Source organism: Coffea arabica, chromosome 2e (genome assembly GCF_036785885.1).
Source record: "Coffea arabica cultivar ET-39 chromosome 2e, Coffea Arabica ET-39 HiFi, whole genome shotgun sequence".
In the NCBI taxonomy this organism is placed as follows: Eukaryota; Viridiplantae; Streptophyta; class Magnoliopsida; order Gentianales; family Rubiaceae; genus Coffea; species Coffea arabica.
Window position 1 is genome coordinate 75,447,811 of NC_092313.1, and position 21,747 is coordinate 75,469,557.

The following is a 21,747-nucleotide window of genomic DNA, read 5'->3' on the forward strand; positions in this document are numbered from 1 at the left end:
ACGATGGCTCCAATGTAATTGGCCGACTCTCATAGCGTGGACCTTTCTTTAAGGAAATGCATGCTATTCCAGAAGCATTTATTAGTCTGTATTATGTCAAGGCCTGCTCCTTTTACTTGGGTCTCTGTCTTCCCCGACAGCATAGTAAGTGGTTGACTTTGACATTTTGCTAACCTTTGGGTGGGTTCCAAATGTTTTTGCACTCAACCGTGTACGGAAGAATAAAGAATTGCAAATACCAGACTTGCAATATATATATAAAAATATATATATATATATAGTTATATAGAGAGAGAGAGAGAGAGAGAGTAAAGACAAATTTATTACTATATGCATCAGAGAGAAAATTTTTCATTGAGAAGGCGGCAGTTTGAAAAGTAAGTCCAGAGAACAGCAGAGCAGTGCTCGTGGAAAATGTTCTAAGAAAAATAGAAGGCCCAGCACCAATCAACGCCGGGCAGAAAGGGAGCAGATGACTTGCCAATGCATTTGTTTACCAGATCTCCTGTTTCTCATGTAGCAACAAAAAAAATTATTATTGGTTGGACTTTTAAGATGGAACTTTTAGCAAGTGATCTAGATAATCCAAACTCCCAAGTCAAGGTATCATTTGGCTCCTGTGCCTGATGCTAGGTCTTGAATGATTTGTTTCCTGAATTGGAAAAAATCATGCTAATCCGAAAAGGGTTTTCGACCGGATTGTTATTTTTTAGAGTTTTTATATAAGAAAAAAATTATACCGTAAAGATCAGAGATAAATGTGTTCAGAAGAATACATATAAATCTTTTAAGAAAAAATAATGATCTAAACAAGATAGCGGACTTCTAACCAATATGGAAATTGCATCATAAATTGAATAAAGTTACAGAAAAAAAATGCATATATACATCTTGCAAATGCACAGAGTTCGACATGAAAAATCTGTAAGAATCATCATCCTCTCGGGGGATCGGTGGGGCCCGCTCTCCCCGGGCGATGGGAATAGTGGCACAGACGGTATTACCAGTCCGGAGTAACCGATACCCAGCGATAAAAAAAAAAAAAAAATCATCATGCTCTTGTGGATGGTGGCCATGTCATTATGCTGTAGCAGTAAGATGTTGGCATTCAAATTGGGGATTAAGCAACTGAGAAATCAAGTTGGGTTCTCCAATAATTGCCTCGGGAACATGGGTCCCCAGTTGATACTTCTTGACCTTTTCTAAACTGAAGTCTAGAAATTCGGCTTTTATAAACCTAATCCCAGAAGAAACCTCAAAAGCCGGCAACTCTTGAGGTCCTTCCAGGGACTTATAAACCAAACCCAAACCCCCCCCCCAAAACCGATGTGGGATGGCAAACCCCACAAGGGCAAGCCAGTAAGGCCGCTGCTGCTAAGAAGTAAAGACCCCTCACGACACTCAGTAAACTACCTTGCATGAATTTGCCTCTTGACCTTTTCTGGTCCCCAGTTGATACTTGAGAGATGCAAATCTATACAAGTTTCAAATACAATCTGCACATGATTGGCCCGCGGCCTCGTCCGCCCACTAAACAGGAGAACAAGTGTTATTAGGCGGGCACCGCTTTGAGTTTGAGTTAATCAAGAATAGCACATCTTCAACACAAAACTTGGCAAATTTGCAACTGACTACTGCTGGTTTTCTCAACTGCAGGTGACCGCCTAATAAGTAGTGACAGCAATCTTCTGATTTGACAAATCAAAGCTCTCATTTATTGAAGATAATTGTGTGGATGGAGTGCAAGATATCTCCAATCTAGCCACAAACATCAATAATCCAAAAAAAAAAAAAAAAGGTATCTATTCCTAAATAAATTTTTTCGTTTCTCACTTTATAATAAGATTGAGAATTCCATAAGATATATCTATTTTAATACTACTTATATTTTACATAAATATAGAAACAGGTACGGGATACAGATTCTTTAAGTTATAGAGCTAAAATTTTGTTAAGGTTTTGCATTCAAGGCAATCAAATTCATATCATATTTTGATCCATATCAACTGAAAAAACTATCTAAAAATTCAATCTGTAAGTTCACTTTGATCAACTAAATCTATCTATATTCATTTTTAAAAACATTTTTTAAAGGAAGAACATCATCGAAGGGAGATGTGCTTGGTGAGTTTGACCTTAGTTTAATTTAGGAACTAAAATATGGTAAAAACAAATATAGGTGGTGTCATTATGAATGCCCTTAAAAAGTGAAGGACTGCTAGAGAAAAACAAAAGTCATAATAGTGGTTCAAGCAAGACCAATTATATCTTCTACTACGTAATTTCTTGTACAAAGCTCTTACTACAACTGCCCGCCATTTTCTAACGCGGACGAGAGACAGCCATGAAAAGTCCCACCTCACACCACCCTCGCCGCCGGTGGGACCTCTCTAGCTCCGGCTCAGCTGGGTCCGGAACTCCCGACCGACCAAGTATTTCCCCGACGTCTACCTACTCATCATCCTCTAATTCCTCCAACACTAAGTCAAACTCCGACAAGAACCCCGTCAAGGTCGCCGCCAGGACGTTCGCCGGAGCCTTCATCGCTTGCTTCACTCCTCCGGAGAAAGTCGAGACTAATAATAGTTTAGGCAGCTTTGGTAAGTCTGCTGCTGATTTTACTACTAGTATACTTCTCCTTGACAAATTAAGCTTTTTTATATAATGGTACTACTATTTAAATTACTCATGTGTTGACCATAGTTTATTGGAGTTGACTCTGAGGTCTTCAAATATCGGATAATATATGGGTTTTAAGAGTGATTAAGTGCTTGTGCTTTGTGAAGAGCTTTTTTTTTTCTTGGATCTTGGGAGATTTAAGAAAGTGTTTTGAGGATTATGGGTTGGATTTCTCTTTTTTCAAATTTGATTACTGCCATTCTAGAAAAAGAAGAACATTTTGACAAAATTAATTAGTCTTGTTGGACCCTTCAATGTCTGGACGAAGAAAAACCAACTGCTCGAGAGATGTAGTAGTACTGCATTTCACCTTGGTTGAAACTTAAATAAGCTGATTGCAGCTTGATTTTTTTTTCAGGAAAAACAGAGGACGAATTTTAAGGCAATTTAAGTCTGCATCTTTATTTTTCATAGTTGGTTATAAAGGACGCATCTTTGGATGTATGTTTTCATAACTTGTTAGAGCAATCCCTTTATTGAGCAACATTATAATGTCTGACATTGTATTTTTAAATCTTTGAAAAGCCAAAGCAATTCACCTGTAACTACAGGCATTTAAGAGAAGCACTTTTGCTGAACTTTTCTGTTTGTTTTTTAGTTTAGTTGCTTTTTCTTCTTATCTTTATATTCAGAGAACACTTGAATTACCTGGTAGATGATCTTGTTTAAGGCCTTATCTGCTCATGTTAAATCAATGTTAAGAACTTGAGAATTAAGAGCTCCCTTGCACAATGTCGAAATCAAAGCTTAGTCCTGTGGTCTTTTTTGTATTCGGATGCGTCAGATGCTTCTTCCGGTTCTGGCAGTGAGACGAGACGTCGAGGCATTTATGCCACTTCAAACAATTCGACGCACGCCAGAGGGTCCGGGAGAGTAAAATTCACTGTGGATGAAATCTACAAGGCGACCAAGAATTTCTCCCCCACCTTGAAAATTGGACAGGGTGGCTTTGGGACAGTCTACAAGGGCCGACTTGAAGATGGAAATCTCGTCGCTATCAAGCGTGCTAAATCGGTGCATTCCTCTGCAATATTCCTTCCTTTCTCTGTGTTGACCTAGTAAAAATTGTCCTCATTGTATATGATTCCTACATGTTTCTTGTAGGGTGTACATGACAAGAATTCTGGAGCTGAGTTTCGAAGTGAGGTACGAACCCTGGAGAAAGTGGAGCATCTAAATCTAGTCAAGTTTTATGGATATTTGGAGCATGAGGAGGAAAGGATTATTGTTGTTGAATATGTTCCCAATGGAACCCTTAGAGAACATTTAGATTGTAAGTTGGTTCTCTCCTACTCTGTCTGCCCGTCTTTCGCTATTTCTGGTTTTCCATTTATACGCTAGTAGATTTAACTAGCGTCCATATCTTCTTTCCTCTTGCGCTGATATTTGTTAAATCCTTAATTGCTAAAATCCCCTGCTATTGACTGGTAATATAGGTATGCAAGGGAATGTACTTGAATTCGCTGCCCGACTTGATGTCGCAATAGACGTGGCTCACGCTGTTACATATCTGCATATGTACACAGGTAAGCTTCGGATTCTTGATGAATATTTAAATCTTTTCTCCAGGCCGTACAGATTTTCATTGATTTTTGGCAGCATTCTGAGCATCTCACATCTATTGTAGCACAATCATGACTCTTTTGTATGAATGCAGATCACCCCATCATCCACAGAGACATCAAATCCTCCAATATTCTCCTCACTGAAAATCTTCGAGCTAAGGTAGCTGACTTTGGCTTTGCAAGGCTGGCAGCCGACAGTGAAGCCGGAGAAACACACGTTTCAACTCAAGTTAAAGGAACTGCTGGCTACTTGGATCCTGAATATCTGAAAACCTTCCAACTTACTGAGAAAAGTGATGTTTATTCATTTGGGGTGCTGCTGGTGGAGCTGGTCACAGGCAGGCGCCCCATTGAGCCAAAACGCGAATTAAAAGAGCGTATAACAGCTAGATGGGTATGATGTTTCCCCTACATTATTTCTGGCATGGCTTGTTTTGCTTTTTAGCGTTCTTTAGAATCAACACCAACTAATTTTCATTTCTTTGAGCATATCTGATTGGAATGAACTAATTGCAGGCATTGAAGAAGTTCACTGAAGGAGATGCTATATTGACTTTGGATCCGAGACTTGAAAGATCTGCAGCAGCTAATTTAGCCATAGAAAAGATTCTTGAATTAGCCTTGCAATGTCTGGCTCCTAATCGACGCAGTCGTCCTTCAATGAGGAAGTGTGCAGAGATACTGTGGGGTATCCGCAAGGATTACAGAGAACTATTAGACTCGGATCGCTCTTCTGATTCTCAGAGCAGCTATACCATCAGAGGAGATTGAGCAGTATATGCATAAATATGATTCCTGGCCACAATTTTCGTATAGATCTTCCACTTTTGATCAGATTAAGTTGCAATCTGTAAATGCCAAGAAAATTCCTTTTCATTTCTTTTGAAAAGCCGATAATCACCACAAAATCTAGGTAGCGTGGCCAATGAAGAAATTTTCATCATCCGAAATTTGGCCATATTACATGATTTTTATAATGTTTTCAATTTTTCGCTTTGTGTAAATTCAGCTTACGGAAAAAGAATCAACAAGTGTGTAATTGCCCTTTAAATTCTAGTACATATTGTTTTTATCGTTTTTGTTGTTGGTTTAAAATTGCCTCCTCAGCAGTATCTCTCTCTGTCTCTCCCTCTCCCTCTACTATTATTTGAAACAACAAATGTTTATTTTCTTCTCATTTCACTACCATAATATTCGATTCAATTCAATTTCTTTTTGGTCCAATTTTGGTTAAGCTCAATCTTAACCTGCCTATTACATTATATAAATTTATAAAGATTCCATCAGAACAAAATAGGAGGTGAAAATCTGTAGGGGATGTCTATTCTATCTGCTGCTCTGATTGTAAACGTTGCTGTACTGTGTATTCACTATCTTTTGATTTATTGTACAGTTTCTCGTGTACAGTTTTTTCCTCTGCCACACCACACTGATGCCTAAACCAGTCAGCCTCCAGTATGCTGAACTATGTACAATTTGGATGGTAGCTAAGGCAATGCCTCCCTACAAACAGATGCCTAGTTGAGTGGAAAAAATCTTCATCCTCTTGATAAACTGCTAAGATCCACATGAAAACAAGAGTTAGCTGATGCAGTAAAACTGCTTTGTATAGACGGTAAGAGGGCTGTTGCTCTGTTTCTAGACTTCAAATCAAAAGGTGCAGAATGAAAAGTACCTAACTGCTGCTATCTCCCCGTTCGCTCCAGTGAATGAATTTTGTCGAGTTAGCACATAGCTCCTGTCTGAGGGATCTTTTGCTTTTGAACAGAGGAAAAGGAAGGAAGAAGTATATATGGAGACGTGCCATATGCTGCAGAGCATTTTGCATCAACAACCAGAGAGAATTAAGGGGGAAAAGAGGGAGAAGCAGACAGACATTGTAGAGAATCCATCATACCTGTGCCAAATCCAGTAGGTTTGGCTATTTTCCAGTTTCCAGCTTATTGCAGCCATCGCTAAGGCAACGAACCCTGCTATAACAAAGCCCCACCGATATCGTCTTAGAAGCGTGTCAACAAGATTACGTATCCATTCCTTTATGGCTGATCTGCAAGTAACAAAAATGTTGATTACATCAGCAAAATTGAAGTGTTTTCTGTATCTGTAATTCACAAGCTGCCAGGAGGCATTAAGCTTCACAAAATGCAGTATCAATCAAATATCCCACTTCCTCCTAGGGGTAGGTGAAAGGGATAACTTCTAGTCTTCTGATACCAGCAGTAAGCAAATTGCTTGACTCAAGAGCAATAGCCGCTTATTTTGCATTTATATATGAGTTCTATACTCCCAAATAAACCTAAATGTGCCCATAACTTCCTGTTTCAATTGTGAAATAGTTCAGCCAGGCCTGACACAGAACAATATAAAAGACCTCGATAAAAATGATTTACCTATCAACCAAATTCAGATGGAACTGAGCCGAACAGGCAAACGATCTATAGTGAGTACAAAGCTCAATCAGCCACCCAGCAATAAGACCCAAAGTCCCAATGGCTAAAACAAGAACGATGTTTGAGGATCTACAAACAATAAAATGAAGGTTAGAAACCCAATAGAATCGTAAGAATACAAGGAAATAAAAGAAATACACTACCGTGTTGGACCAGTTTCAGCCATAAGGGCCGTTACTATTGCAACAATTGTGTGAATCGTCCTCTTTGAAGTTTCATTAATAGCAGCTAGGTACACAAAAGTGCTGACAACCGCCATGAATGAAAGCCAGAAATCCATAAACTATAAACACAAACACAAATTTATGACGACAATAATCAAAATCACGTCTCAAGAGTCCACCAGTACACTCAAATAAGAAGCCAGAAAATACCTGCAAGACATGAAATGTTAATGCACACCAGGTTCCTACATCACAAGCATGATACAGCCCACTTGAGATCCCACTAGATGTGAAAAGAACCCATTCAGCAAATGCCTGCAGCAAAATGCAGAATTTTAACTTTTAATACAGAAATGAAGAGAAACAGAATTTTTTTAGCTGTTCACAGTTGATTAAACTGAAAAACAAAAAATGAGCCCATATGCTGATGAACTGGAAAAGGCTTGTTGTTTTTTCTCATTATTCAGGCTGATATACTTAGGTCAGTGGGGAAAATTAAAGAGAAAAACTCTGTTAATTTCCAGATGAGCTATCACTACCTTATGGCGGAGGGCCCAGTAAGCGGGAAGCACAGCTGCAGCATTGGATGCAATGAGGGAAATTGATTGCCATATGCGCCCTACATGATTTTTCAGCAATTTTCCTTTAAAAGACCCATTATATAGCATTGTTAACTACTAGCTTTTAAATTGAGATGAATATCAATCATTAGCTATAAGATACATGTCGCATCCTAATCTTACACACAACAAATTGCATGTAAAAATTGCAAAGGCAATCAAGAGATTGAAGATATACATAAGATACAATTTGAGACTTTGACAGAGCCAGAGCATTAACAAGGAACAAGTACTGCATAAACATATGCATATGGATGATACATATACATATTCTGACCAAATGTAGGCCCACAAAAAGACAATAAAAGAAAAACTTTTGATGATTTGAACATAACACAAGTGACAAGGACATTCGGGGCAACCACTTGTGCAGCCAAAGTGCAGCTCAAGTACATTATGCAATCCTCTGTGCAAGGAATCTAGTTATAAGATTGCAAACAGTGTGAATCTCTGGAAGATTTTTGTGCATCCCATTTTTTGGACCTGATGTTTTGCTCCCACATGTACAAGCACCGCTTACAATTTATTGGTATACATGATGTACACTTATAAAACAACTGATGTAAAAAAGGACTAACAGATGTAAAATACATCTGATGTAATAATAATAACGAAGATGATGATATAAAATAAATCAATTATATTATTAGGAATATACAAAAAACTTCCGCCTGCATTTAGGCTCCCTTTGCAAGCAAAATGATTAATCAAAAGCACTGACTCAAAAATGAGCCAAAGGATAGAGTAAAGTCAAAATTTACCTGTGGGCATCATCAAATAGTTCCTAAATTTATGCATTATAAGGAATATCTGTTCATGTCTAGAAAACCTGTTGTGTGAGTATGTATCACTCAATGAGGAACCTCAATTGGAATCTGCCCAAATAAATTGTCATTTTTTTTCCCTCAGAAACTTCTGACTCATTTCAATGGCCTGAAACCATCTACCAGTCTAAATGAAACACGGAATTTTTTTTTTTGAAACCATCAACCAGTCTAAATGAAACACAGAATTTTTTTTTCTCAAACTCTATGTCATGTTCAACACATAAAACTAGACTTCGAAATATGAAGCTTAATGATAACCAATAAAATGCCAGAAAGACTTCGGAACTGTCATCTTTCATCAAAGAGGAAATCAATTACCTTTATGTGACACCAACTCCACGCTGCAGTCAAAGCCTCCATGGTTACGATCACAAGCACAGTAGCTGGCCAGAAATCATTTCAGATGAGAATTGATCAATAGTTTACTACTAAGCCATTCATTGAGAAGATATTAACCTGTATAGTGACAGCCCACTGGTATCTAAAAGAAATTGACAGTTTCCATGAGCAGAACATTTTTGTGGACATCTCTCTACTGAGATAGACATAGTTGTTTGATATGTGTATCCACTACCAACGGGATTTACTTGCCTCAGTCCAAAATTCCAGATTCCTTCTCTTGGATATAATATATAAAAACCGATTGATTTCTCAGTAGAATCATACAGCTTAAAAAACATGGAACCATTGCTGCTGCTCGTGCTATTTGTGCAGAAATAGTCCCAGTTATCCAGAGAAGGAAATCCTCCATATCTGGCATACATTTCATAACTTATCTTATCATCTGATGTAAGGCGGATATGGATATTTCCTCCAGCAGCACCATAAGGGATGTCTACGAGGAAAAATGTCCAAGCAACATCATTATTTCCTCCATAAGAAGAATTGCTCAAAAGCGGTTCTAAAGGAAAGTTAGCTGAATCTGACAACACCTTCTCACTCAATGGCAAGTAGTAGGATTCAAAAGGGGCAGAAGGATTTTTCCGAAGAACAGTCTGCAAGCAATCATTTTCAGCTTGTAAAGAATATAATCCAGGTGACTTCTTTGAGTCTTCATCAGAAGAAACAAAATCCAGATTATAAGCAACCAGAATAGCTCAAAATCAGGTAACCGAGGGAAAAAACTTTGTAAACAAAATTTCAACTTATTTTTTGTTAAAAAACGTAACTATACAATGGATCAAGGAAGTCAAGCAAGTGTTTTTGAGTAGTCGAGCAACCATTTATGCAGTCTTACCTGAAGCATGTATCTTTTCCATGTACAGTTAGGTCCAGCTTTATCCACAGGACACTGAAGAACTTGCCACTCCAATGAATAACAAACAGCTGTGCTCAGTTCTCGAAGTCCGCCACTGTTTGGAAGACTGACCGGTTGAACAGTAACATACCAACGGCCAAGTTTTGGTGCTGGTATAACTAGAGGGGCTTTGCTGATATTGCCAGAATAATCATGCAACGTATCTAGCGGCATTGCACCATGCCGAGCATAAGACATCAAGATAATCCCACTTGCATTTTTTGTGCTATTTGAATTGAACCTAATATTTGAGGCAGTAATTGTTAGCTCTTCAGAAAATCCCATTACATTCAAAGAGAAGACTTTTGGTCCATTATCCACATGACAAGTCCCATCATCAGCATTTCTGCAAACAACCACATTCTCTGCCACTAGATCAGAAGTTTTGTTACCAGAACTGCTATCGGTTACAACATATCCCTCAGCACACGTAAGCAGATTAACCGTCTGGTTGCAGAATTGGCCAGTCACCATTGGGGCTGTACATCCTTCCACACTCACATTGCAACTAAAAGAGTATGATTGGCCACGATTAATCTGCAGTGAGATTGTTAAAAACAACAAAATTGAATAAGTAGCTGGTGTGCAATTGCATAAGTCATGAAATTGGGACTAAAAAACAGAAGACATGCGAGAGTCATACATGAGAAGAGAAAATAATGTTTTGGTAGACTAAGTGAATATCCAATATGCCAATATAAGAATGTATACCAATATCTGCTATGCAAATATATAGATGTTACCAAGAAGAAAAATCATAGGATTTCTATGTCTAATATGCAGATATATGGCTGTATACCGATATCTATTGTGAATGTAAGTTTGGCGTAAGAAAATTAAGTCATAATACTTCACCACACATCAAAAAGAATTAAAGGGGGAAAGGGTCATAAAAGTTTGCAAGAAACATGTCCTTTGGCTAGCATTTGTTAATAATGTGATATGAGTCATATGACCCCAAGTCTTGGTTAAAGAGCACCTGCTTTTGATCTTGTCCTATGATAGAGAAAAGCCACGTGTAATAACTAATTTTCACCATAAACTATTTGACAAAATCTAGTAAACTAATCACCATTGTCCCATATGCAGTCTTTTGCCAAGAACAAATAAAAGAAGGAAGAATGAACAGAGAATGGATTTCAGTTAAATTCAACGATCATTCCAATTGATTTTCCTTAGTGAATGTATAAATCATGAACTGTGTCAGAATGTAATCTTTATAGTGCAGAGATCAATTAGAATGAAGGCAAATATAAAAGGCTGAATGGAAATTTAAGTTAAAAAATGTTATGAAAACATGGCTAGCAAAGAGAAATGAACCTTAAGAATTGAAGAAAAAAAGTACCATTTTTGACTGTGTCCTTATAGGTCCAATGCCATTGAATAAACCAAAGTACCATACACCAGGAGAAATCTGTAGAAAAACTTTGCAATTTAGACAAATGGTAATAGGGACTATAACGTTAAAAAATGAAAAGTACATTAGACTATTTACACAATAGCCTGGATATTCAACAAACCCTGTCTAACTCTGTTACCTACAAGACACCTTCATATACCAAGACATAAAAAACATATTTTCTGGGTATGAGTACCATATTGATACACAATCAAAGAGAAAAAGGAAAGTATATACACAATATTGGAATAGAAACGGGAGAGTGTCCAAATATTTATCAATGCGCTCTCTGATTATACGTAGCAAGTTTATGCCTTGTAGATTTAGAAGAACTAAGATTAAACCTGCTCATTTGTCAATCTCAGAGATATTATCTTCTGCATAGGGTAGCACTGCTCAACAATCTGAAGACCTTGTATTCCTCCAATAGAATCATTCGAGACATAATCGAACACTGTGGAAGATAATATTATAACCTTGAGGAGAATTGACAATAGTTGTGTCAATCAGAAGACAAACTGCTATATTGCAGTTATCATAAGTAATATGAATACAAAAAACACTGGACATCAGGAATATAGCATGTAGAAAGAAATGAAACTTGAAGTCCATCTGAAAATTGAAAGGCGTCAAATAACCTCATAAATGGATGTTGTGAAAGGTCCATGTGAATGATTTTACCATCTTCAGAATTTGCAAAGTAATAATGATGCCAGGTGTACAAAATTTAGTAATCCATTAGTAGGGTGTTGGGGATGTATGTATTGGGTACCAAAACTGGAAAAAGATGATACTCCAATACCAGGAGACAATAAAATCTTTCACCAGGGGCATCATTTTAAGAAAGATACAAAGCAAGCATGCAGCTGGCTTCTAGTTTATGCAAGGTATTCACCAAGCTACAGCAAAGTAAATCAAATAAGAACAAAGGAGGCAATCTAGTTTATTGTGCAAAAAGTGTAACTGACGAACACTGACCAAAGCATGTACATGAATGTGCCCTTTGAAGAAAAGTATTGCTTAAAAGCTAGTCCTCACATACAAAATAATAGTAAAATAGTTGCTCTCTGTTAGAATATGCTTGTAAATCAAAACTTTACCTAGACCAGTTAGAGAAGTATTATAGAATATGCTTGTAAAATCAAAACTTTACCTAGACCAGTTAGAGAAGTATTATAAACATCAGGCAGGGGGGGGCTCCCTTCACGGAAGCAAATCATTGGAAGATTGCTTGTTGAGGCTTCTCTAATGTTCCTCAGATCCTGCGAATACTTAGATTCACATATTTGGACATGCCACAAGATTCAAGACACCAGAAGAAAAAGCATTTGAAGGAAAAGCCTGTCGTATTTAAGTAGAAAATACAAAACGCAAGACATAATAAAACTTGGATTCAAGCACAACAGAAATATTAACACGCTTACACTACTAAAAAGCCTTAAATAGCACACTTACAAGGTCTACATCTGATTCTAAATTTATTGACATCGAAGAGAACCATGGCGGCAAATTCACTGCAAGAAATCCCAGAAATTAAAACTGACCAGAGGTAACATGAACAAGTAAACACATTCTTTCAAGTACAATATATTATTCCTTTCTGACTTCTCAAAATGCAAGTATTCATGCTGCATTTTAGAGAGTGCAAGCAAATAAGAATGGAGCAAAATGATTCACAAAAAGTTAATTCCACACACTCTAATTGAAATAAGTAGACAATTAGGAATCCTAAGTTTAATGCTAATCTGCAAGTAAGGGTATTAGTTTGGAGGACTAAAACGCTACAAATCCCGTCTTGGAGAAAATCAAAAGAATAAGCACGAATTGTTCTGATGTCACCGATAATCCAATATTCATACCTAACATGGCATAAAACAACTGACAACTCTTCTTACATCAGTGTTCTGACTCCTAATCATTTAGACAATCAAACTGGGCTTATCAATATGAAACTTATAAGTTAGCCTTTTAAGTTTCAGACAAAATGTAACTCCTAGTAAAATATCAATCATAAAGAGAATTTTGGCAGCCAAAACGGATGAGTCATCATCCAAAACTACCTCTTTTAATCAGGCGCATTCTAGTAGAGAAAGCAACCAGCTAACTTAACCCGAGTGACCAATCTAAAGACACCCTATACAAAAACATGAAGCCTTGGTATTGAAAATCGCTACTTTATACAATTTCCAACCTCTGCTGTCATAAAATTAAGTGGAGAAGCGAGATTTAAAAGTCAAAAAACAGAGGCAGCAGAATGTTTAAACAGCAATTGGTATAAAACCCAAAACCACGCCTACGCAGTCCAGTCAAAAAAAAATTATTAATCAGCAAACAACATCAGAAAAATGATTGAAACTTCGAAGACAATCCTCCAAGCCTAATAATCAGTGATGCTCAAAACTAATAAACCAAAGCAAAAAGATCAAAACTTTTACCTCAGCCCACCAAGCCTGACAATTGATAATTCTAAAACAACAGGATAAAACAGAAAACAATCTAAGTTCAGCGAAAATAATGATCAAATTGTTACCTTTAATATACCGCCAATCGTAAGGTTTAAGTCTAGTTTGAGCATAAGTAAAGCTGGAAATAGTGAAAGTAGAATTAAAACCATCATCACGTCCTCCTCCACCATCATCACCAGCTGGTATTTGTCCAAACTGAAAACAGTGAACTCCAGTACAAATAAGAGCGTATCCTATAAAGAAGGGACACAACAGATTCCGACAAGAAGAACCCAGAATCCAAATTTTGCCCATGTTGTATTTCTCTTTCTTTTTTGATGATTCTCGGTACAGAATCAGAGTGTAATGTGACTACCGAATGTTAAGCAAATTGGGTTTTTTATTACATTATCTTATGTCTGTGCCTATTGAAAAACAAAAGAAAAAAAAAGTTTCCTCTCAAGGTATGATGGGGGTGATAGGTTATATAAGCATGTTTATAATTCTAATTAATAAGAAATTCTATAGTTTGGTGGGATGTTTGCATGTATGTGGATCTGTGGGTTGACTGATGCTTTTTGCTTTGGCCAGGTCTTCTTTGTAAACTAAAATAAAATAACAAGGGGTGCACTCACGCGCTTGGGATGGTATAGTACGAGGAGCTTGTCCTGAGGTTTGGGATACTTGCGAATACAGTAGTGTGATATTGCGTTTCAATAATGACATTGAACTGTGTTGGTGGATCAACGTAATTCTGAATTTAAAATGATGCTCTAAGTTGTGTAAATTGTGTTCTGTATTAACAGGTGATTTGTAAAAACGTAATTCTAATCTTAAAGGTATGCTCTAAATCGATTTAGAAGATGATAGGAGTCGAATTCATCTAAATTTTTATTTTATAAAAAAAATGTAATTGAGTGTGATTAATGACCAATTAATTATTTTGATTAGTAAAGGGCACAAAAAAAAAAAAGCATTTATTCTAGAATGTACTGACTGGTGTAAAAGAGCGTGTCATATTTGGTCAAGAATTCAATGCAGAGGAATATGTACATCAGTATCCCAATGTGATAAAATCCACTAAGTCTTGTTCACATTATTCGGTCTATAATTCAATACTAGTTACTATGTATATTAACAGAGTAGTGTATTGCATGTATCTACTTATGTCATGATGAGTCAATGTACTTGAATTGTTGAAAATGTGGGTTAAATGCATCTATACCATGCAAATTCCAAAAATTAACAACTTTTCCCTGGGTGGTTTATTACTATAATCCAAACCTCAATTGCAATATCTTGCTCATTAATCCTATGTTGGAATTGGATGTGTTTCTTCTTAATTTTAACAATATAGGTTAAATTATATTTGGCGGGTGCAACTTTTTTTTTTTTTTAGTAGGGAAACTCATTCTCCTCAATATGGCTGTGAGAACCCGTTTTGCCCTAATATTTTCCTAGGGTTTATTTTCCCCTTAATTGCATGTTTTCTGCATTTTCTGGCTTAGAAATATTTTCTTAGTGGATTTTATGAGTAATTATAGTTTTTAGATGATTTTTCTAGCATTGGTGAATGTTTAGAAAAGTAAGAATCTATATTGGACGTGGGACCCACTAGTGCGAAAAATTCGGAAAAATTCGGCCAATAAGGTTAAGTTTCGGATACTGTGAAAAATTTATCGGGTGTTAAGAGATAAGTAGTGTGTGTGAAGTGATTGATGTGAGAGAGAAAAGAATGATAAGAATGCATTTAATGAGGTGACAAGTGTCACATAAGTATTGGTTTGACCTTAAGAAATACTATTCACCTTTTGACAAATTTTTGACTTTTGACCCAACTAGTAAATATCTTCAAAAAAATTCACTAAAATTCCCTCATTTTTCTCTCCACCATAGCCGGCTCTCTCAAGCTCCAAGGAAGACACAACTCTTCAACATTCAAGCTTCTAACAAGTCCAAATCCACCAAATCAAGTGCTTAAGTTAGTTCTACTCCATAAAAACTTTCCTTCTAGTGCTAGTTAGTTGTTTGGTGAACTTTGTTTGAAGGACTAAGGTGTTCAACATCCCTCTCTCTCTTGGTCCTTGGTAAGTGAAGCTTGAAACACCCCTACACCTAATGATGCTTATGTTGTGCTTACTAGTGATAAGAGTGTTGAAATTTCTGGTTTTATCTTGGTTGGAATTGATTTGGTGAAGTTTTCCATTTTATGATGATTTTTCTGGTTTAATTGGATTATGATGGTGTGGTTGTTTGTGATGATTGGCAATGGACTATAATGGCTCTAGTGGATGTGAAATGTGGTTAAATGCAATCAATTTTGGATTTGGTGTGAAATTGAAAAGTTAGGGTTCTTAATTTCCCAATTCTGTCCGGTTTTAGATCACTAGGTTAGAGGCCGAATTTGACTTTGCTTAAAACATGAAAGTTGTAGGTATTGATGTGATGGAGATACCTGTAAAATTTCAGGGCATTTGGATTAGTGTGGAGTGAGTTATGACGAAATTACTGTAGCTGTTCTGCTTTGGACAGAATGCGAAAACTGCGATAGTAATTGGCTATTTTGACTGGAATTGGTTTGGATTTTGGAGTTGGTGTCTTCTGATGAAATGTAGCTGGATGACTTAGCTAACATATGCCTTTGGAATTTCGGCAATTGGACTTGTATGGACTGAGATATACTGATTACAGTTTTTGGTGATTTGCAAACCTGTTTTGGTAATTCTGGTATAGTATTTGGCACTTTCGACCTAGTTAAGCTAGGAACTGGATTGAGTGACCTTCTACATTGTTGTAGCCCTGTTTCATAGCTTCGAAATGGTGGGTCTTACACCCCCAACCGATAATTGTAGTGAGAGTTGCGCCATTACCGCATTATACGCTCAAACACGGTTTTTCTATCAAGGCTTAAGTTAAGGCCATATTTTAATTTCTGGTTTGCTATCATGCCTACTTATGCATATGAAACCCTATTGGGGTTGTGTTTTGCATTGTTTGGTGACTCGTTCTCGAGTCTCATTGTATGTGTTACATGTTCTAGGGCTTGAAGGTAGTGCTCGACGGCTTGGTGATCGTGGTACATGAAAAAACCACTTACTTGCGTGGTGAGTATACTACTCACTTAATTGTTACTATGTGGCTTTGCTAAATGTATATGTGATGCCTTGAAGGCTTACTTGGATATTGGAATTGATTAAGGTGAGGGTGTACTTGACCGCCCTCACCCCTTTTGATAGTATCACTGATTGGCTACCGTTTTACTGCATTACTGAACTTGATATACTGGATACTGAATTCCATTCTTGGAAACTGATTTGGTGTCATTTGGGCGAATGTCCAATGGCTTCACTGTATTACTGAGCTCAACCCCGTTTGGTAGTCAATTGGATCGAGCCGGCGAGGGCTTGGTCGTGAAAATTGTCATGCCACGGGGACTGTACTGAGGAACCTTGTGGTAATGAGACCTTTGGTTCCGGTATACTCGAGTATTACCAAAATGACTGAATGGAGTGCGGGCCCGGTTGGGGTATGTTGGGTGGAAGGAATGGAAGTGAAGTGAGGTCTACGGTTTGGTACTTTTAACATTGACGGAGGGTCAATGAGTGTGGATCAAGAATGTAAGCGTGGAAATGGGCTCTTGAGAGCCGACCGTATCCTTTCACTGAATTGCTTACTTCGAAATTGCATACTTGAATTGAATGGTTATGCTTATGTGATCTTAACTGCTATTGTGATAGTTGCTCACTGAGCTTTAGCTCACTCTGTTCCATTTGTTTTCCTTACAGGAAAATGAATACTTTTGGAAAAGGTTGTAATAGTTGAATGACAAGTTGAGCTCATGTACATGTATTTTGAATAGCTCCTTGAGGGTGAAACCCTATGTGTTTTGTTTCACCAATGTTTGGTGTGTAAATGGCTATTGTATGTGAATGAACTAAATGGATCTCTTGGTATGCCATTTTGGCTTGACAAATGTTGGATTTCCATGTATATATGTTAAGTTGATGTTTGGATGAACTTTTGAACGTTTCGGCTTTCAAACGGCAAAAGAAAAATTTTTGACGGAAAGGCACTGGACTGAATCCGGCCAGGAATCCGGCCAGAAACTGGCCGGATTGTCGGCCGGATTGCTTGGAAAATTTTGAATCCGTGAAGTTGCTCACTGGACAGTATCCGGCCAAGAATCCGGCCGCTAATCCGGCCAGATTCCGGCCGGATTTTGCTGTCCAGGTTACTATTCAGTTTTTTCGTTTTTTTTTATTTTGTTATTTTGATACTTGTGACCTGTCCGAGCGCACTTTTGCATTCCCGAAACGTATTAGAACGCGTGTAACTGCTCCGTAGTCCTGGCGAGAGCTGGGCAGACAGTCCGCTAACCCCTTTGGTTCGCCTTAGGGGAAAGTGGGGCTGTTACAATGGCCCCGTTTGACAAATAAGTTTTTTGGGTGTTTGTCTAAAATTTTACTGTAACTCACTGTAGAAATTTTTAAAAAATTGTTTGAAGTGTGTAAATTTTTGAATATTTTGAAGTGTATAGTTTAAAAATTTTGAGAAGTTTTTTGAGATTACTATAGCTAAAGTTTTTAAAAAACTTGTAACAGATAAACTTGGCAAAAAACTCAAGTGCCAAACAGAGGTATGGTTTTAGAAAGGGAAAACGACCAAAATGGTCCTTTATATTAAAAAAAAATTTTGGTCCCCCACATTTAAAATAATGTAAAATAATCTATCATATATAGCAAATCGTATCAATTTGGACCCCGATTCTAACTATCACCAAATTTTCAATAAAAAGAAAAAGTGCACACTCAAGTCGCATGCTCATGTTTTCAATGACAAAAAAGGAATAAAAGTAACGTTCTCTTGTAAAAAAAGCCTCCCCACCCTCGCTTCTATGAGGGAAAGAGGTTTTTTTTCAAGGAAAATATTGTTATTCTTATTCATTTTATTCCTAAAAGTACAAACGTGTGATTTGGACATACAATTTCTAGCCAAAATTTTGGTCGAGAATAGATTGTGGAACCAAATTAATACATTTGTGATTTGTTATATGTGAAGGACAATTTGTGCACCATTTAAAATGTGATAGACCGGAATAGTTTTTTTTTTTTTTTTGCTTCCAAGCACCAAACTAGTTATAAGCTTTTTTTGAAACGGATTGTTGTTCAGCATAGAATAATAAGAGTACACAATCAAATTGTTTGTAAATATGAGGACTTAATCAAAATTTATTAAGTTCTGAACAGTGACATGGAAGATAAAATCTATCAAAGAAAGTGAGTAGACTTGTTTCGATAAAACCTTAGAACTATTTGTTTGCAAAGAGTTTTATCTTAATATATATATTGTCCTTGGCATCATTCACCTCTTTGTTTTCCCATTTTTTTTTTCCTTCTCTTGTTTAGTTTGTAGCATATCGGGCTGCTTTTCAGAACTCTGCAAACTTGCAAAATACAATTCAAAATTTTTTGCCCCGTACGTTCAATATATTCTACTAAAGTAGGATTCATTATTATTTAACTTTTTTTTTTATCAATTGTCATCCCTACTTCTACTCCTACTCCTACTAGGAAGAGGCTCAACTGAACTTACGGGAGACCGATAGGGACAGAATCTGAATTTGAAGAAGAACCACAAGAGTGGCATTTTGGTGGGAGGTTTAAACCCTTGCCTCCCACCCCACCAAAGCTCTACTCCTACTCCTACTAGGAAGAGGCTCAACTGAACTTACGGGAGACCGATAGGGACAGAATCTGAATTTGAAGAAGAACCACAAGAGTGGCATTTTGGTGGGAGGTTTAAACCCTTGCCTCCCACCCCACCAAAGCCTTAAGGGCTCGGTGGTGGCCACCAGCCCAAGAGCTGGTGGTTAACAGCAACGTTGTCTTTTATCAGTTTTGTCAATTGACTTTTGCTGATTAAATAAACCTAATCCCAGAACTAACCTCAAAAGCCGGCAACTCTTGAGGCAGTCCCAGGGACTTATCTACCCAACTAACCCAACCCCCAACCCCGATGTGGGACTAGAATACCCTGAGAAACTCTGCTACTAGAAGTGTACTAACCCCCAAGTTATCTACCCAACAGCAACGTTGTCTTTTAGCCCGAAATTGCTTGCTTTATGGTGTCTGGTTGTCAACTCATAAGTTTCTCTCGAGTACGTGTGTCTACCTAAGTCACAAGATCACAATTCAACATGCCTAACTTCAATAAAGCAACAAAAAAACACGCAAGAAAACGTAGCTAAGTTCAAAAAAGCAACAAAATTATGCAAGAAAACGTGTAAACAAATTGATCATCACAATCGGCCAAGTTTGAACAGCCTACTTTTATATTCCATAACTTTTAAAATCGATCAAAATCTAGTTCAAATTCGATTTAACAAATGAACCAGTTTAAGTTTGAATAAAATTTTAAACTAATTAAAATAATCAAATAAGTTTGAGAACATATGTTATGGTGTTCGTTTTGATTAGATTCATTTACGCCCTGTATAGGTAATATTTTGAGCTGCCTATTAAGCAATTTTGCTAGGTTCCCTCGTCTTCTCCGTCACCGTTTAGACGATAAATTACAATGACAAGAGCAATGGGGAAAGCCTCGAACTGGTGAAACGGTATGCTGAGGGGGGCTAGTTTCATACACAGAAATAGCATCTGGTTCAAACTGCTCCACCAGATAATTTACCGATAAACTGCAACCGGAAAATGGAAAACCATATACTCCCGCTCATGAGGATTGGAGAGATGATCATTACAAGTGTGAATGTAATACTAAGATTCAAAGAGACAATGAGTACGAGAAGTACGATGTTGAGAAGCAGAGGGATGCATGTGGACATCAACCTTGTGTCTGCCCATGACGACGCTGCTTTTGCCCGTATACATATACGGTGTCGTACGTGGTCGTGGAGGCCGACCTCCATCAAGCCCTCCAAGTACGATGCCTACTTTTCTTCATTACAGTAATATGTACTGTCTATTTTTAAGTACATTGCATGCGTATATATATATATATATTGGAACGGTGAGTTGGTAGAAACTAGAAAGCAGACGAGGCAGTGGCCACGGAGAGAAAGAAACAGATCGCTAGAGCTGTAGCCGTAAATGCCGCAATAATTAAGAAGATCAAAGGCTCGTTTGGTTCGTTCAGCAATTTCTTTCTCAGGTTACAGACGCTTGCTTTCAAGAAGGTTTGATCTTCTCCCCTTCTTTGTTCTTTCCTTTTCCTCAGAAAAACGGAAAACAAAAGAAAAAGACTTTTGGTCGTTGACCATGGTCTTGAAATCTTACATGCCTCTTAGAAGACTTTTGGGAGATGGTATCGAAGGGTTGTATCCCCTAGATTTATACATAGTCCTTAGAATTGGGTCACAATGGCCCTCCATTATGTCAAAAGAAAGTAGTACAAAAAAGAAAAATATATAAAAGGGCACTGCCAAATTCTTAAAAGCGTGAAATATATTCATCTAATCAAAACTGGATTTAGCACGCCTTCTTTTGCCCCATGAAGGCGTGCAGCGGTGTCTCGCTACGTCATGAGTTAAGACTCGCGCCTTCACTACTCATCGGGTCAGGCGATGTGAAAGGATTGAAGCAAATCCCAGATGGGTCAACAGCTGCAGTTAAACAACAAACAGTAATGACAAGGAAACTTCAACATTCCCATCAAGAATTAAAACCAACTCCCCTTCAGGTAAGTACTACTAACTTAATTACTATCTGAACTTGGTGGATATACAATACAATTAATCAGCACCAAGAGGAAGTGATGAACTTAATTTATTTTCTCATGCCAACTACATGCAATGGACAATGATGGATGTGGACTTATTCATTTACCTGAACATCAAGGAACATTCAACAATGAATACTTTCAAGAGACAGAGGAAGCCAACAAGTTTAGGCAGGACTGCGAAATGCGGAGAATGAGACGGGCATGCATGTTTGCCCTGTCCATCGGTGTCTTGTTTTAATTAAGTACGCTGCATTCTGGTTTTTTCTGTCAAATGCAAAAATTTGCTGTTTTCGATTTGCAAAATTTATGTCATCTTAAGAAGGATAGTTTGGATTCTAGATTGGTTGGGTTCTGAAATTTTGACCGCATGCATTCGGGATCAAGGTTTGGATGTTATAGCGGAAGGATTGGATAGAGTAAAGAACATGGCCCCTGATATGAATGAGGTTCAGTTCCTTTTCTTTCTCTTATTTCTTCAGAAAGTCTAGTTCTCTGTAGCAAGTGCCGTTTTGTTCCTATACTGCGTCATCTTGCTGCTTCTTCACCCTAAATTATCTGCAGGAGT

At 37.5% G+C, this 21,747-nt stretch overlaps 2 protein-coding genes and 1 long non-coding RNA gene across 7 annotated transcripts; 2 read left to right on the forward strand and 1 right to left on the reverse strand.

The window, feature by feature from the left end:
• Positions 1-2,275: 2,275 nt before the first annotated feature.
• On the forward strand, positions 2,276-5,356 carry LOC113728096 (calmodulin-binding receptor-like cytoplasmic kinase 2). Its single transcript, XM_027252597.2, has 6 exons — positions 2,276-2,600; positions 3,464-3,693; positions 3,784-3,952; positions 4,116-4,205; positions 4,337-4,638; positions 4,761-5,356. Exons 1-6 carry the CDS (start codon positions 2,345-2,347, stop codon positions 5,013-5,015), a joined length of 1,302 nt encoding a protein of 433 aa, XP_027108398.1. The 5' UTR covers positions 2,276-2,344; the 3' UTR covers positions 5,016-5,356.
• Positions 5,357-5,540: 184 nt separating this feature from the next.
• On the reverse strand, positions 5,541-14,031 carry LOC113728094 (uncharacterized). 5 transcript variants are annotated; one of them, XM_072081188.1, is made up of 15 exons: positions 13,532-14,031; positions 12,457-12,515; positions 12,155-12,272; positions 11,346-11,455; positions 10,948-11,016; positions 9,543-10,139; positions 8,762-9,300; positions 8,624-8,688; positions 7,398-7,501; positions 7,069-7,173; positions 6,838-6,977; positions 6,635-6,763; positions 6,142-6,291; positions 5,925-6,054; positions 5,541-5,801 (listed from the first exon to the last, which is right to left on the reverse strand). In XM_072081188.1, the coding sequence occupies exons 1-15, from the start codon at positions 13,758-13,760 to the stop codon at positions 5,748-5,750; spliced, it is 2,598 nt and encodes an 865-aa protein (XP_071937289.1). In that variant the 5' UTR covers positions 13,761-14,031; the 3' UTR covers positions 5,541-5,747. The 5 variants fall into 5 exon arrangements, with proteins under 5 accessions (XP_071937289.1, XP_071937290.1, XP_071937291.1 ...); XM_072081189.1 differs by having other exon boundaries at positions 7,398-7,477; positions 13,532-14,030; XM_072081190.1 differs by having other exon boundaries at positions 5,541-5,798; positions 5,920-6,054; positions 7,398-7,477; positions 13,532-14,029.
• Positions 14,032-15,347: 1,316 nt separating this feature from the next.
• On the forward strand, positions 15,348-17,462 carry LOC140037383 (uncharacterized). The gene is made up of 3 exons (XR_011841308.1): positions 15,348-15,532; positions 16,486-16,549; positions 17,231-17,462. It is a non-coding gene; the product is annotated as an uncharacterized lncRNA (long non-coding RNA).
• Positions 17,463-21,747: the final 4,285 nt, after the last annotated feature.

Coding starts and splice junctions, on each gene's coding strand:
- LOC113728096 (XM_027252597.2), top strand. CDS start 2,345: ATGAAAAGTCCCACCTCACACCACCCTCGCCGCCGGTGGGACCTCTCT. Junction 3,694..3,783: donor CTATCAAGCGTGCTAAATCG/GTGCATTCCTCT, acceptor TGTTTCTTGTAG/GGTGTACATGACAAGAATTC. Junction 3,953..4,115: donor CCTTAGAGAACATTTAGATT/GTAAGTTGGTTC, acceptor CTGGTAATATAG/GTATGCAAGGGAATGTACTT.
- LOC113728094 (XM_072081188.1), bottom strand. CDS start 13,760: ATGGGCAAAATTTGGATTCTGGGTTCTTCTTGTCGGAATCTGTTGTGT. Junction 10,140..10,947: donor TAAGGACACAGTCAAAAATG/GTACTTTTTTTC, acceptor ATCTCACTGCAG/ATTAATCGTGGCCAATCATA. Junction 6,978..7,068: donor TAACATTTCATGTCTTGCAG/GTATTTTCTGGC, acceptor TTGTGTTTATAG/TTTATGGATTTCTGGCTTTC.